General features: G+C 37.7%; 1 protein-coding gene across 2 annotated transcripts in view; it reads left to right on the top strand.

Moving 5' to 3' along the window:
- Window positions 1-16,980, top strand: part of NKAIN2 (sodium/potassium transporting ATPase interacting 2) — a 981,342-nt gene extending 964,362 nt beyond the window's left edge. The window contains exons 6-8 of one of the 2 annotated variants that reach the window (XM_039256203.1): window positions 9,986-10,067; window positions 10,742-10,830; window positions 14,480-16,980. In XM_039256203.1, coding sequence (XP_039112134.1) covers window positions 9,986-10,067; window positions 10,742-10,766 — 107 coding nt within the window. In that variant the 3' untranslated portion in view covers window positions 10,767-10,830; window positions 14,480-16,980. The remainder of the gene's footprint in view (window positions 1-9,985; window positions 10,068-10,741; window positions 10,831-14,479) is intronic. The other variant, XM_039256204.1, reaches the window with a different exon arrangement.
- The last annotated feature ends 530 nt before the right edge of the window (window positions 16,981-17,510 follow it).

Raw genomic sequence — 17,510 nt, 5'->3', positions numbered from 1 at the left:
CAATCACTTGTAATGAGAATTCAGGCAAGGGTGGGAGGGGTGTGGTAATGGGAAGGCCCCCCAGGGGTGTCTCATCCAAGACTAGAAAATTCTTCCCTGAGGAAATGACATGTCAGGAGAAATCCAAAGGATATATCAAAGAGATATGTAGAATTTAACAAAAATAGGCATGCCTTGGTTAAAGAGGACTACTTTTCCAGTCCGGATCGACCCAATGTACACCGTAATTCACACAGGAATAATCTTAAGTGTTTTTAAGGAGCTCGATGTAGCAAATCTAGTTTCAGCTCTCGGCGAATATCAATAAAAATGTTAGAATAACCACTGAACGTTCTCTTTCCTGAAACTGCTACTGTCGGTCCAAAAGGATGATTAATTTAGGCTCAAGAGTTTGGCGGTTCTCCTTTCTGGAGGATGCAAAACAGTGCAAAGATTACGTTAGCAAGGATTATAAGGCAAGGAATGCATGTGGGGTTTTTTACTTTCTTAAATATGCACAAAAACATAAGTGTGCCTACCCTCTAATTAAAACCACTGCATTTAAATGGACTGTGCATTCTAAGTATATCCTGGATGTCAGCTGAGAAGACATGCCCAGTCATGTCTAACTAGCTCACCTACAGCTTGTAATAACTGCTCTCTCCAATTTCAACTGAAAGGCATGTCATATCTCATTGAAAGCATGTCTAACGGGGAAGAAAGAAACAAAGACGGCTAAATCTGATTCATCCAAACGGCACGGCACAAAGTGAGCCCAGGCACCTTGAAGGTGAAGTTTGCTTAGTGATCTCATCCCATTCTGTATGCTCCTCCACATCTATTGAAATTATTAAGGATGCCTGGATACATAATTGTCTGACTCGAGCTTTACAATTTCTTGACCTTCTCAGCACTTGCCACCCTCATTACCACTCACTTCATCTACCCCTTAATTTCTCTCATCAAAGAGGCTAATTTGGATCACCTTCACTGTGGAGAAAGGAAGTTTCTCCAAAATCACAAATTTAAATTTTTTTCCTCTGACTATAGGCTCCTGCTGTTGTTGTTTTTCCTACCTTGTTCCCCTGCCTCCCTCCCAGAAAAACTTCTCTTCATCCTCATTTAGGAATTTCCCTCTATGGGAACATTTTGTTTTTCTCATTCTTTGGATCCTTCTACATCTCATCTATGTGCAGGACCACTCGTGGCAGTGATGCCCCGCCCTCCTTCCTGGCTTGTATTTGCATCACATGTGGATTTTCAACAGCCACACATGATGAGGCTCAGGTTCACTTTCTCCACTTCTAATCCCGGTCGCTGCCCGTGGCTGGAGAAAGTCCCTAACGGTGGCTGGGTGCTCTCTCCTATTCAATGGCACCTTCACTCCTCACCACTGACTTTCCTTGGGATCTGCTCCAAACCTAGACATAAGTTCTGAACCTAAGCCTAGTACTCAAACAATGAAAATTACACTTAGCAAACATGAATCCTTTTCATTTTTCTCCTAGAACCTGAAAAATTCTCTACGCTGGCAATTATCCTTCTGTCTGCTTGCAACCCTGCCCAAATCTGAGACACACACAGTCAAGGCTTCTCCTCTCCAGAAGAATCTTTCCGCCAAGCATTCAACTCATCCCCTCTGCCCAATGCAGAAGCTGTCAGTATCTTCATTCTGTCACACTCTATTGGATAGTGCCTTTTACCTACATATAGGCTGAAGCCTCAGAGACCACAAACAAGACTGCTGTCAGCCTCTCTCTGTCATTTTATAGAATATATGAAGTGACTTCCAAAAAATATTTGAAATATGAAAACTCAGTTCTGTGTAGTTTTTAAGTAAAAAATGTCTTCCCTTTTTTTTTCTATATTAGGTTACACAGGCTCCTGTCAGGCACCAACTTGCCAGACTACAGTTCACCAATTAAATGATGGCTGAAGGGTTTCCATAGACCTACCTCAGCTCTCCTCAGCTTCTGATGACTCAACACCTATGTCATTCCACACAATCCTCCTGTATATTCTAATACAGAGTTCTCATCTTCTCAGTAAAGAGCCTAAATATGCATTTTAAAACATAATTCATATTGTTCTCTTTGCATAAATCCCTTCCAAAAAGAGATGAGGTCCCAAATCTATCCATGGTGTACCTTAATATACACATGCCAAGTATTGCATAGGAGACTTGATTCTGTTGATAACCCTATGAAGTTGGAATTGTTTCATTATCCCCACTTTAGGGCAGAAGAAAATAAGGCTCAGAGCAATTGTGACCTGCCGGTGGGCATGATGCTCTGACTTCAGAGCCCTCCATCTTTACACCACTTCCCCTCTTCCCTGTGATGTATCCAGTGGTGACTTAACAATATTCTAAGACTATCTGACAGCAAGATCCTGGCATCGGCAGATAAACAGCATGTGTTTCTTCAAATCTCCCCTACACTTCTGTATTCACTGCAGATATAGGCAAGAGTAAAAAGACAGAATAGTTTGTCAAGTAGAACTCATATTTTATTTTTTTATTAAGTGTTTAAAACCAAAAGCTTCGAGTGGTTACTTAAACTATTTCTAACTAAAGAAATATTTCTTCTGCTATGATAACATTGTAGTGATTGCTTCTCACGTTCTTTTCTTAGCATATGTAAATGTGTCACCAAGTATAAAATATGGATGATCTGGTTCTAATGCAGCGAAAAGAGAAACATGAAAATAGGACCATAAGAAAATGCATTTGCTGGACGAGGTTAGCAAGTGCTACATCTGCAGTGATTTAGTTAATAAGTCTCATTGCATTCAGTGTGTGCTTTGCCTGTCAGGAGCTCTCTGTGGTAGAAGTTACTTCAGTGACCTTCAAGGCAACAACAAGGTAAAGCACCCCTACCAGGGCTGTATTTCCCTAATCAGGAAATAAAAAGAGTAGCTCAGAGTCCACTCAGGGATTTTAGCCCAGACCAAACACCTCACGCTCACACAGTAAGCTGAATTGCTGCCCCTAAGGAAGTCTGTGCGGGAGGAAGTTGGCTCTTTTGAATTCGGCCTATGACTGGTAATACTCTTAAATTTCCTCTGTACAACTGGAGATAAGTACCCTTGAAATTCTCACCTGCAGAGAAAATGGATATACACTCTATTTTCATAGGCCCACACAAATTCTTTAACGTCTTTCAATGAGTTCTTCTAAATATTTAGGCTGGGCTTTCTATGATCTGCCTTTTAAAACTTCTCCTCACAGTCTTTTCTAGCTCTGTCTCCAAAAGGGAGTATGTTGACTAGGGGCTTTGTCATTAATAACCAAGGTACAATTTTATATTACAATACCTCACTGCCAACATGTATTTTAAAAAGGCAATTTTAGGTTTACTGAATTCAGTGTTCATGATAAAGAGGTTTAAATAAATGAGAAGTTCACAACAGGGAATATATTTTAGCAAGGAATATTTATTCAAAAAGCATTTTTCTCTTACTTGGTAATTTATAAATTCCACTATTATTAATGTCATTAAATCATAGTTATTAAACAGATATGGCTCTTTGCTAATTTAAATAATGGGCCTCCCCATATCTCCGTAGGTCATTAGACCTAAATATACCCATTTTGCAGACAGGAAAAACTAAGGCAAAGAAAATGTAACAATTGCAAAGAAAATGATAACTTTCCTGAGTTATCTTCAGAGGACCAAAAGCAATCTCTCCAATGAAGCAATGATTAAGCAACCACAATTTTTATTTTATTTTGTCACCTTATGCCCCATTGTCTACCTTTGTTTAGGATGGTGTAAACTGAGCAGAAAGAGAATAATGTTTTCCTACCAATTATCAACATTTGCTACCCATGATAGCCATCGGTGAATGACTCTCTCACCAAAATCACTTTGATGCTAAGATGTCTTAGCCTCTTTCCCTCTGCTCCTCTAGGCCAAAGAAACTACAGTGGTGGCTTCTTCCTATTGGTATTCAGAAAGTTTCTTTTATCTCACAGGACCCAGACAACAAAAAGCATTATAGATCTTCTATAAAAGGTCTTCTCTTTATTATCATTGAAAGCCTTAAGGAGGAAAGAGTAAAAACAGTTGACTGTCACTTAGGAATTTTACCAACATCTTCCCTGCTCCAATGATTGCCTTATTTTTCCCTTATAGCCTAGCACATCTATAGAGATCTATAGGTAAGAACAGTCTTCCATGAACCAAGACACTTTTCTCGGTTCTGGGCTACTGTAATGAATAGTAGTAAAAAGTAAATGTCACACAGCTTACATTAGAGCAATGGAATCAACAAAGAAACAAGTAGATTACAACATGTCAGGTGGAGAGACATAGGTTCCAAGGAAGCACAATAAAGCTGAGTGAGGGAAAACTAATCTGTGAAATCCCAGCAAATCTCCAACTTGTCTTGCACCAGTTCAAGTTACATTTCCCTTTTTGTAGGGATTTCCTGGTCCCTGCTACTTGTACCTTACATTCATCTTTTCCAAATGAAGCCAAGCAGCAACTCCCTCCTGATGTTCTTTCTTGTTTTGTTATAGGCACCAGCATTCTCTTAGTCAACAAATTTCTGAGTCAGCCTTGAATCTTGCCTTTTCCTCTCCTTCCCCCATATGGAAAAACTTGGCAGGTCATGTTTTTGCCTTTCTCCATTATCTTGAACTCATTGTCATCTTTTTTTCTCACTCTCCTAATTCTAATTCAGCCCTTCAGTAATTTCCATCTTTCACATTTTCTGGTAAGCATTGAAATAACACAATATGCCAAGTGGCTATAAAGGAAACATGCCTCCTTCCTTTGAAAAACACCATAATCAGAGTTATACACGAGGGGGCTGAGAGTATAAGTAGTTTTCAGAAGAAAGGATCTTTTAAATGTTTTTTTTTAAATGTTTTATTTATTTCTAGGAGAGAGAGAGAGAGAGACAGCGTGAGCAGGGGAGGGTCAGAGAGAGAGGGAGATACAGACTCTGAAATAGGCTCCAGGCTCTGAGCTGGCAGTCAGCACAGATCCTGACTCGGGGCTCGAACCCACGAACCGTGAGATCATGACCTAAGCGAAAGTCGGACGCTTAACCGACTAAGCCACCCAGGCGCCCCAAAGGATCTTTTAAATGTTTATATGGTAAGCTACCAGACACAGAAAAAATGAACTAAACTTTGGAAGATGCTCACCTTATCTCCTCTTAAAGATATGTTACAGAAAAGCAAGGCATCTCATTAGTAACTATCACTGGCAAATTCAGCATAAGTGGGTTTTTCTTTGATTATTGCTTTGATTATTACTTGATTACTGATTATTATAAGAGTACATCTTCTAGCAAGAGCAGAGGAGAGATGCTGGAGAATAAACAACAAAGTGAAGCATCTACAACCAATGGAAGACCCAAAGCCAGCACTCAAAAACTTCTGTTAAATGAGTGCTCTAAGAAGAAAACAAAAGCATAAAGATTTTAGATTAATCCAAAATCTGATGCAACACCTTTGATAACCTTCAAGGAATTTATTGGAATGGCATGAGTGAAAAGCAGAAATCAAATCACTTTTTCAATATACTTAGGAAGGAAATAGAACATGTCACTTCTAGCCCTGTCCTCAGCTGTTGTGTGCCCCCCCCTCCAAGCAGCCAAATAAAACTGTGTTTATCTGTAAAGTGAAAGATAATTATTCTCACCCACCTCACAGTAATTTTGCAAACATAATTAATATCAGCTGAAAGGACTTTAAAAATATTAAGTATTGTGCAATTGTTTGGAACTTTATTTTTTTAAGTTTGTCTTTTAAAGAGAGAGAGAAAGCACACAAGCAAGCAGGGGTTGGGGGGAGAGGGGCAGAGAGAGAGGTGAGGGCACAGCACAAACAGGCTGTGCGTGCTGTCAGCACAAAGTCTGAGATGGGGCTCAAACTCAGCAACCATGAGATCTTGAACTGGGCCAAAATCAGGAGTCAAATGCTTAACTGACTGAGCCACCCAGTGCCCTGGAACTTTATTTTTATTTTCAGTAATTAAAGAGATTCCTAAGGAATAACAGGTACACTTTTCTAAATAATGCAGAGATAAGCTATGAGCCAAGTATCCAGATGCCATCACAATTACTTGGGAAAGGACCTGTCAGATGTTTCATGACTCTTATTGCTCAGAAAAGTTTTACAGCATGTAGTAGCCACTTCAGAGCCTTAATAAGTGTTTTTATGTAAAAGAAAAGGAAAGTGGACCAAAGCTGTATTAACAATATTCTAAAAATGTAAGTTAACTCAATTTTTTGAAAAAGAAAAAAAGTCATTTCTTCTACTTCTTTTCTTCACCCATGTGGCACCACAAGGAGGAGTTCCTGATGTGGTTGAAACACCATCTGGGAAAGAGCAAAGAATCACGTTTACCGACACTGATCACCATATATTAACTATAGTGATCAGTTGGATCCAGCTTATTTCCATTCCTCTCCCTCAGGTCTTTAGGAAGATATCCAAACAATTACTGAGAATGAATGCATATGGAAATTGACCTTACATAATTTCCTTGGCTGTGAACTCAAGCATGTTTATAAAACAGATAACAGAAAATATGCCCTTTGATTGTTGTTTAAATTTGAATGCCTCCCTCATAAGTGAAATGGTAAAAATCCAACCTGGTTACATTCAGATCCTCTTCTCTTCTCATCTTGGTTCTCAGTCACCTGCTGCTGGATCCTTTTTATGGCTCCAGATGGTCTGAATGATCAGAAAAAAATTACAATCCTTCCATCACAGTTTTCATGTGACCCTCCCCACCTGGGTAGACGTAAGCCAGCTCTACCAACACCTGCACCAGATGGCTAATGAAGGCAAGCCCCAGACAAGTCAAACACTGTTCACAACACATACTCAGGACACACCACATTTCCCTTCTGACCTCTTCTCATGTCTTAGGAGGGTCTACATTGCTCCTAACTCAAGCTTTGTTTTCCCTTTTTGGTCCTGATTCACTCCATTGGACTTGAAGATTCATCTTGGTTTCTTCTAGTTATCCCTTGGTTCACTCTCAATCTTTGGTTTGTCATTACCTTCTGGCCTTTTCTGCTATCCATCTCAAACCCCTAGAAACAAGCCAGAGAAGTATTTCAAAATACCAATAACAATAACAATAAACCTGAGTTTGGCTTGGACCTCAATTTCAGTGGAGGAGATACTAACAAGATAACTCTGATGCTGTGAATACCTCTCAATTAACTAGTCCTTAATTAAATCTCAATGTTGAAAAGGACAAGCCCAAATAAAAAGGAATTTAGGCACTGCCAGCAATAAATTTACAAACATAAACAATAATTTCTCAAAATACAAACCTTAAATATAGTTGCCATTCAATTATTGTATAGCTTTTCTGGTACACGTTAAATTAGCTAATGTAGATATGTGGGTAATTCAGAAACAAAGAAGGTTCCTTCTCTTTTATTTCATCTTCTGGTATAGTTCCATTGTTATCCCAAATTAAACATTTTCTGTTTCTCTTTCTCCTACACTGCATGGCTTAAAAAAATTATAAAGAAAATCCTGAATTTTTCAGGAGCTTTTAATTTTCTTCCTCCATACAATACGTCTCACCCAGGACTCTACATTCCTTATTTTATTTTATCCTCATTCTAATTGTATGAAATAAGTATTTTAATTCCTGTTTTAAGAGATGTTAAATGATTTGTCTATGGTCATACAGCTGGCAAGTGGTCAAAATAGTATTTAAACCTTGATCCTTTTAACATCATGGTCTTTGTTCTTATACTATTTTACTTTTGATGAGAAGAGGAATTCACCCTTGAAAAATGCGTTCTCAGAATAAAAAGAAATGAGATATTAAGCCATAAAAAAACATGAAGCCACCTTAAAGACACTAAGTGAAATAAGATAATCAGGAAAGGCTCCAGTACTGACTGAATCCAACAATGTGACAGCCTAGAAGAGGCAAGCCTATGGAAACAGTAAAAAAATCAGTGTTTGCTAGAGATTGGGGGAAGGAGGGATAAAAGGAGGAACACAGAGGATTTTTAGGGCAGTGAAATGATTCTGTATGAGTCTAACCCTGTGGAGGCATGTCATTATACATTCATCAAAAAACGTAGTTTAAAACACCAAATGTGAACCCTAATGTAAACTCCACACTTCGGGTGATAACGATGTGTCAATGTAACCATGTACCACTTCTGATGAGGGATGTTAATAGTGGCAGAGTTTGTTGGAGGAGCTATATAGGAGCTCTCTATACTTTCTGCTGAATTTTGCTGTAAACTTAAAATGACTCTAAAAAATAAAATCTATTAAAAATATGCCTCCACTGTATAAACAGACATCATGAACTTTATGTTACTTCATACTTTGCTCCAACTTCTACCTGTAGCACTTAGGATATTAAAAAGAGAACAAAAACTAGTCAAAGCTAAACCAATGGAATATGACACAAGAAGAAGGGAAGCTATCCACAGGCATCCTAATTCAGTCTCTATTTCCCTTTCTCTCTCCTTAGTATCATCTGTCTTGCCAGCTTCTCATTGTTTTTTCTCTTTTAACCTTATCATATAGCATTTACATCCAGGAGTGGAAAAGAAAAAATAAATACAAAACTTTTTCACAGTACTCCTAGTATTTACTGTTCCAGTTATTACGGTTTCCAAATTCAGTGGTGTAAAACAACCATTTATTATGCTCATGAGTCTGGGGGTAAGAATTCAGACAGAGCACCATGAGAATAGCTTTTCTCTGATCCCTGATATCGGGGGCCTCAGCTGGGAAGACTCCATGACTGGGTTGACTAAGTAGCTTGAGGCTAGAATCATTTGGAGGCATTTTTTTTCTCATGTGTCTGGGCTATTGGCGGGAACCTCAGCTGGCCTATCAGTCAAAATACATACCCTTGGGGGACGCCTGGGTGGCTAAGTGGGTTAAGTGTCCGACTTTGGCTCAGGTCATGATCTCACGGGGTTCAAGCCCCACGTTGGGCTCTGTGCTGACAGCTAGCTCAGAGCCTGGCGCCTGCTTTGGATTCTGTGTCTCCCTCTCTCTCTGACCCTCCCCTGTTCATGCTCTCTCTCTCTGTCTCTCTCTCTCTCTTTCTCAGAAATAAATAAAACATTAAAAATTTAAAAAAAAATACATACCCTTGGGTTCTCCATTGATCTCTTCATGTGGACTAGTTTGGGCATGACGGCCGTGTTCCAAGAGAGTGTCTGAAAAGAGCATAGGAAAATGTATGACATCTTTAAGATCTAGCCTCGGAAGTCATATAGTTTCATTTCTACCACATTCTATTCATTAAAGCAGCCACTAAGTTCTACCCAGGTTCAAGTGGAAAGGACACAGACCAAAACCGCCAGAAGGGAGCAGTGTCAAGGTCATATTGTAAGCAGATATGAAATAGGAGATATCATTACAGCCATTTGGGATAATATACTCTATCATGGTAACTTTTATTATATGTTGCGTTTTAAATATCTAGGTATGTCTTACATTTGAATGTTTGGTTAAACTTTGCTCTACATCTTTATTTCTGATTACCTATTTCAGATTATAAAACACATAATGGCAGGGACAGCGATGTTGAATTAATTTACACAAGCTCCATCATAGCACCTTGTACTTGACAATCATAGTATATAATATCATTACCAGTGTTGCAATTGCTGATGGATACGTGCACTTAAGCGATCATTATTTTTTACATTTATAATGTGTTGCAGAAAATTTCTACACTAACCAAAAAGACATATAGCATCTTTACTGTGCAAATGAATTTTATTACTCCAATTAGGTCTTGGTTGCTTGAGAAGAGTACATAATTTCTTCTCCCAAGTGAATAGATCTTGTAAAGCAATAATTGAATCTCACAATTGAGGGGGGAGAAAATCACTACCCTGAAGGAACTATCTGTTTTCCTCCACTAGTCACTTAGGTTTTAATAGATTATTAAATGGTTTATATTAGTAATCTGTGTGAGATCTTGATCATGAATGCTGAACTCTTTCGAAAAGTTAACTAATGTTAGCAATTGTCCCTTTTCAGTTGATTTCATAGGTGGCTTTGATTCTTATGGCTATCAAGGGCCTCAGAAGACATCCCATTTACAACTACAGCCTATGTACATGTAAGTACTTTATTCTGGAGATATTCTATGATACTAAAAGATGGTTAAGCAAACACTGTCATGGCGCAAAATAGATGGCATGCAGCTTTCCTTCAACTACATACTTCCAGTATTTTCTCTTCTATTAATATTGTTTTGACTGGGAAAATTCTAATAACATTTTCTTCATAATTCATTTTTAAATTTAACTTATCAGAAATGCCATCTCTAAAGTTACCTTTAGTCTTTATAAGTATCAACTATGTAGCTAAAATGTCTTTATTAATATATACTTTTTTGAATTGCCCAAGAGTTATATATTTTGAAAATGATATAACATTGTAGGTAATTATATGCAACTATATATAAACTATGTGTTCTGGCTTTCCCAGGAGAGTCTCAGTTTATATGGGTTGTCCTGGTATAGTTATTACCAGTACCTCTTCTTACTCTCAAAAGTTTTCTCATTTGGATGATAAATGACAGGCTATATATAGTTATATATAGTATAACCCTATAGTTATATATAGTATTAAAAAGCTTAAAAACTGAGCAATAATATTCTTTATCATTTTTCTGATGTGAAAAGTGAAAATTAAGCCAGAATAGTAACACTGAAATTTATCAGACCCTTAACTCTAGCACTCAAGAGAGCAGACATACAATCAGAGCCTGATTTTTATATCTGTGTTTAGGCAAATTCCCTTGGATAACAACTGATAACAAATTCTATATATCAGCATCAAGTGATATGCTGAATTGCAAGCGAAGATCAAAATAGAAAGTAAGATTCCAATTCATTTTGAAATGTGAGCTTCTCTCTTTGAAGATATGTGTTTGTCGTCATTGTCCTCCACCATTGAATCATTTTACCTTTTAGTATTGTTAATGTCTAGGATAATAAATGGATTTTAGAGTATTTCTCTTCCAAGAGATTAAAATAATCTTTATACACCTCCTTGTAAGCTTCTCTTTAAAAGGGGAATGATGTATGCATTATGCCTGCACTTTTCTTTGGAAGTACTTGGCAACACCACCCATAAAAAAGACTTGATCAGTTCAGAAATCCACCAATACTATATGTCATTCAAAGCCTTCCCTCTGCAAACAGTGCAGCACACAGTCTCTCTTTTGTATCCTTGTAACCACTGCCCTAACTCAGCATTCATTACCTTAAGTTTTCCTGTTTCTTTCTAATTTTAGTACCTCTATCCCATCTTCTATGTGGCTGTCAAATTACTCTTCTCAACGTGCCACTTTGACTATTTCTTTCCCATGACCCCAAACTGACAATGAATCCCTCTATTACCTACGGAACAAAGTCTACACTGCTCACCATAGCCTGCAAGTATACTCCGATCTAGCCCCAATATTCTACTGAAATATTATCTCTTCTCTTCAACCCTTAACAACCCTTGACTCCCAACCATATGCAGATGAAGCTAGGAGACACTGGGGAAATGAAATAATGAATAAGAACTGTGCCTCCTGTCCTTAGGAATCTTATAATCTATTGAGAGCATTAATAGTCTGATATCTTACCTAATTTTTTGCCAGTGAAACTAGAATTCTTGCTTTCCATGACTATGACATGTATTTCTACAATTGCCCATGCTGTTCTCTTGACAGAAAACATATTTTTTCTAAGATGAAATCCCACTATCCTTCAAATTATATCTTAAAATATATACTTTATGGAAGATTTTTAAATCTTTTTCCTCTGATACTTCTCTTTTTTCTTTTGCCTAATACTACACTTGTTTTCTGCTTAGACCATAATTTCCTGTTCTCCCAGGAAGACTTGATAGCTCACACAAAAAGTACAATGATAAGGGTGCCTGGGTGGCTCAGTCGGTTAAGCAGCCAACTTCGGCTCAGGTCATGATCTCACAGTTCTTGGGTTTTAGCCCCGCTTCGGGCTCTGTGCTGACAGCTAGCTCAGAGCCTGGAGCCTGCTTCAGATTCTGTATCTCCCTCTCTCTCTGACCCTCCCCTGCTCATGCTCTCTCTCTCTCTCTCTCTCAGAAATAAATAAAAAACATTAAAAAAAAAAGTACAATGATAAACCCTTTAAGTTGTTTACCATTCTTCCCAATATTGTATCAAGGCTTTATATAAAGTGTTCTATTAAAAAATAAAGGGTACAGGGGAGTGGTTAAGAGGACCTAGAAGCCAGAGTACTAGAGGTGAAATTCTTTATGACCTTGGACATACAACTTTATTTGAATAACTTCATTCTCATCAACTCTAAGTTTCCTTACCTGCAAAATAAAGATGATAGCACAGGTACTTCATATAATTATTTTGAATTTATAAGTATATAGGACACAAAACATACCACATGGGTAATGCTTAATAAACATAACCTAGTAGTAGTGGGAACAATGCTTATGTGAACCAATATTATTCATGAAAAGACAATTTCAAATTAGAAATCAATATACTACATAATATATTATATAATATACTATATTTCGTTCCCAAAGGATTTCCTCTGGAAATGATAGATCACATACAATATCCATCCAAGTAACATGTAACAATATGTTCTCAAGAATAGACCAGAACACCTACAAAGCTTGTAATTGCTTGTTTCTGGCAATATCACATAGCATTTCTTCAACATTTAATACTTCACTGTGTTTGTCATTATGAATGATTGATAAATATGATCAAGCTATAATAAGTTATGTAACCACATATATAGGATCAACTATGATAATAACATGAGAATGTTAATTATACATAATCAAGTGTATCGTTTCAAGTCAGGCATGTATAATTCTAATGTCTTTAAAGAGGGGATCCTGCATATTTAATATCCATCATTAAGTTTCTTGAGGACAAAACTTCCCATGATTTTATTAAATAGAAGACTTTAAATGCCAAACAAAAAGTAATAAAAATATTGTTTTCTTCCTAATCACCTGGAACAGTAAAACTATGTGAGAAGTTTCAAGTCTCACTGCTCATGAAAAATGTTAAATGTTTCATGAAATCCAAATTTAGGAAGTTAGAATTACTTGCATATAACAAATCACTAGTCAAAATACTACCACTCACTGTCCCTTCTACAAAATGTCCCCTTACAGGACTTCAAGTTCTACAACACTGAAATTTTATTTTACAGATGAGGAAACTGGAGGAAGAGAAAGGAAAACAGGGGTCACACAAGCTGTTAGTTGTGCAGCCCCCAATTATCAACCAGTTTTCCTGACCCCTTTGTTCCGTGTCCTTTCCAAACTCTTTGACTGACCTGTGAGTTTGCTCTGGCATTCATTATATTTCCTGATTTTTAATATACTTGGTTGTACTTCTCCACACTAAACTTGCTGCCATACTTCCAATGCTGGCACCCCTCCCTTTCTCCGCAGCCATCTTATCCCCTTCTGATTTTACAGTATGCAGTGTTGAATGAAGGGCTTTTCAACTTGGTAGCCTTCAAAACCACTCATTCAAGAGCCATTGCCTATTCAAACCCTGTGAAGAGTCAAAAATGACTCTTGCATAAACCTCATCCCCTGCTGAGAAGCAGGGACCCAAACATTTCCTATGTCTTTGTGCTTTGGGGAATAGCTTTTCCTGTCAACCTGCCATAAATAAGTCTCATAAAGTAAGAGTAATTTAACATCATGGGCTGGTTCAAGCACTTTCACGATATTATATAGCAACTGGAAATAAAAACTGTTCCTTAGAAGGGATGCAAATGCTTAAAAGTAATGTTCAGTTTTAGCTGTGGGGCTTCAATTATGCCCTGTAAATCCGTGGCAAAGAGCTTTGAAAACACTGCCTTGACTGACTTCCATTCACAGCCATGTTTCAGTTCCTAGAGTCACTGAATACCCAGCCCTCTCTTTTTTAGTTAAGTTGGGTGAATGTATTGGGCCTGTAATTCTTTAGATTATCTATCATCCATCCTAAAAGAAAAGGTTTTCATTAATTTGTTTCTTAAAGTTTGGTAAACCTCTTTGAAACAAATAATAGCCATGAAGCTCCCTCACAAAAACATTCTCATGTCCACAGGTTACTTTTCTAACAAAGTAGCTGCTTTGACTACCATTGACCTGTGTGCCACAACCAGTAGAGATGTGTGTGGGCTCCCTGCAGCATGAACTGTGAGAGTATCCCATGGTATATTAGCAACACTTGAAAACACTGCATTCTTTTTGGCAGCCTAATTATATAGCAATACATATTCATTTCATTTGTCCCCAGAAATGGATTTTAAATTATCATAAGTGGCCACTTTATCCAAGAAGTGACAGAGGAAAAGATATGGAGAGGAAAGTTGTCTCATTTTAAGCACAATTTGCACTTGGACTTTTTTGTTTTTAATTTTTGCTTGTTCTTGTGCTTGGAGAGGTGAGAAAAGGTGCTGAGCTCTACCCTTTGATTAAAGACATCTTTTCTCTCTCTCTCTTTCTCTCTACCAGGTCGAAATAATACAAATGGCCTCAGTATGTCAGCTCCTGGACCTTTCAAAGAACTTGTTTCGCAGTGGCCTCCTGCATTTTATGAAGAGCAAGAAGCAACTGAGTTTAAATATATATACATATTAACAGAACAAACATAAAGCCTCTAAATACACTGAGACACAAACACACACACACACACACACACACACACACACATGCACACGCGCACACAGAGAGGCACATCCTACTTCCTCTTGGCCTCCTCTTTCTAACTGAAACAAACATGCAGGACGCGCCCATCTTGGATTTCCTGAAAGTAGGCTTCTTTCTCCCAGGCCTTTGGAAAGTTCATAAGGAGACGTGTTGGTGCCCTTTGCTGGCCGTCACTAACTACTCTGCAGCCCAGCTAGTCGGCCTCTGTGAGCTGCAAAGTCATCCAGGGCACATTAGTTTGACAGCCCTGTCTTCTGCACTCCATATGTCTTGATAGCACCACGGCTATGTAGGCAATGTAATTGCAAAAACAAACAAAACATGCCATGATGACCTTGTAACCGAAGTCCGAAATGGCAGGTTGTTTGCCCTAAAGGCTATACCGTACATACTTGCCTTAACCCACCTAAGTTGTGCGCCCAAGTCTCAGTGCAGACCTCCCCAACTCACTTCCTTTAGGCTAACACACTGCTATTAATTCCGAATGAGTTCGAGTCTGTGTGTTTCATGTCAAGAAACAGGACTGCATAGCTCAGCAGCTCAGTGTGTCTGTGTACAAAAACTGCCAGCTGTCAGCAAAGTGCTTTACCATTGAAACTCCATGGTGGCCAAAAACAGACAAGTGACAGTAACAACAACAACAATAATTGTGTTCTTTATAATTCTTAAATACGGTCTTCTGAAGGGGTTGGGTGGGACAAAGTAAAACTTATTAATCTACTAAACTCATTAATCTACTGGAAGCAGAGAGCAGAAATGGCTTAACTCACTGATTTTATTTACTGCACTCTAGGTGCTTTTATAAGTATCTACAAATGTCTTTTACTAACACAGAAACAGCTGTGGATTTCTATCAACAGAGGCCAACTGAATATGTATTAGCTATGTTTACTCTTTTATATCTAATTCAAATTGAAGACCCTACGTAGGTGAACTTCTTTTCCTAACTTCAGCGTATGAGATTATTTTTTGGGTGGGCGGGGGGAGCAATAGTTACCTTGGTGAAATATTTGAGATCTCTTTGTGGTATTTGGGGGATCTGTTGTGTGTTAGAGTGTATTTTAATCCTCCTGTATTATTGTGGCAGAAAAACTGTGCTGTTAACGTAGTTGGCAACAAGATGCCTTTGGAAACTTAATAGTAGGTCAATGTGTTTATGGAATATTCTGAATTCCTAGGAAATTTTGTTCTATATACTCAAGCATTATTTGGTTTTCATTAGTGGGAAACATAATTAGCTCAGGCTTATCAGGAACTCCGAAGAGTCATGTTTTTTCTTGGATCCACCTGAGACACTAAAATCAATTTTTTTAAACGAATACAACATCCTTCAATGCAGTGAAACTGAGACTTGAAACGTTACAAATTGGCATGGAGCAATGTTTTCCCTCTTGGTTTCTATGTAGTTTCAGTTATTGGGTTAACCTACTTTGGACCTTAGCCCATCCAGATCTACATAAACCAGCCCCATTACTGTGTTTGCATGGACGTCTGTGAAATACACACATATACATTTGAAAACAATAAAGGAACAAGGGTCATATTGGAACATAAACTAAAAAAAAAAAAAGGTTCCACCACTTGTGCTTGAATTTTCTCAGTGGCTTGTATATGTTTGTCCATACATACATGTATAAAATAAATAATTGCAAACATGTCAGTGAAACCTCATACGATGATTTTATAGTGACATGCATGTTTAGTGTATGAGAAAAATATTTACCAATGTATTGTCCTCTGATTTTTAAAATATAAATACTATACATGCCAGAAACTATTCTAATGTGACTATTAATGTGACTATTAAGATGAGGTTTCACTGTACATTCATGCTGCGATGAGATTCCACCTTACAGGACATGTATATGGATAGAGATTTAAGTGCACAGAGAACAAGCCATCATATTCCTGCTTTAAGTTGCAGCCAAGCTACCATCTACTCACTACTATCATCACCACCCAAATTTTCAAAAACAGTTGTTGACTACTAAAGAGTAATTCGTGGACAGGTCTTCTTTTGGGAGCAGTGAGCACAGTAGTGTGATTATATCTGGAAAAACATCTGAGTTGTACAGCTGAATCCTCCTCAAACTCCGGCGAAGAATGCTATTTTTCTAGGCTGAGCTTTTGTTATAAACCTAATATTCAGAAGGCAAGAGTTACAATCCTGATGTGTCTTTTTTTTTTTTTTGCGTTTGTTAATTCTGAATGTATTTTTAACAGAGTGATTTTTTTGACTTACTAGTGTAATTTGCATTTTAAAAATAAATGAAAAAACAATTAAGTTTCTGAGCCATCCCTGAAAGTCCCTGCTCCTTCTTACAGTGTATTTGATTATGTCATTGACAAGGAAACCTTATTAAACTTACATGAAGGCAACGCTGATGCTCTGTGCTATGCAGGAATGGATGTGTCAGCAATAAAAAGAAATTGCCAGGTCATGGCACTGTTTTAGTTCAGTCATAGGTAGCACATACTTTCATTATCCCCTAACACTAAGGATTCTTTTACAAGACTTCCTGGAATAGACTTGCTGTCATTTGGAGAACTTTTTTTTTTCCTTTCAATCTGGAATTTAGAGTTAGCATCAGGCCAATAGCTGACAGAGGTGTTAGGGCACTATATTTAAAACCTTTGCTTAACATAGGTAGGGTTTTTCATTTTTTAAAAGGCCAAATTATTTAAAAGAAAATTATTTAAAGTACTCAGTCATTACTCCTTTGAGGACTAAACTTTGACAACAGTATAAGTGAAGCATGTCAGGGTACGGTAGGCAAGCAGAATAGATTAACCCAAGGAATTGATGACTGCATAACCATAATTTCAGCCGAGGTTC

Source organism: Hyaena hyaena, unplaced genomic scaffold (genome assembly GCF_003009895.1).
Source record: "Hyaena hyaena isolate Hyena2069 unplaced genomic scaffold, ASM300989v1 scaffold_561, whole genome shotgun sequence".
NCBI classification, from domain to species: Eukaryota; Metazoa; Chordata; class Mammalia; order Carnivora; family Hyaenidae; genus Hyaena; species Hyaena hyaena.
This window is presented reverse-complemented; position numbering and strand designations above follow the sequence as displayed.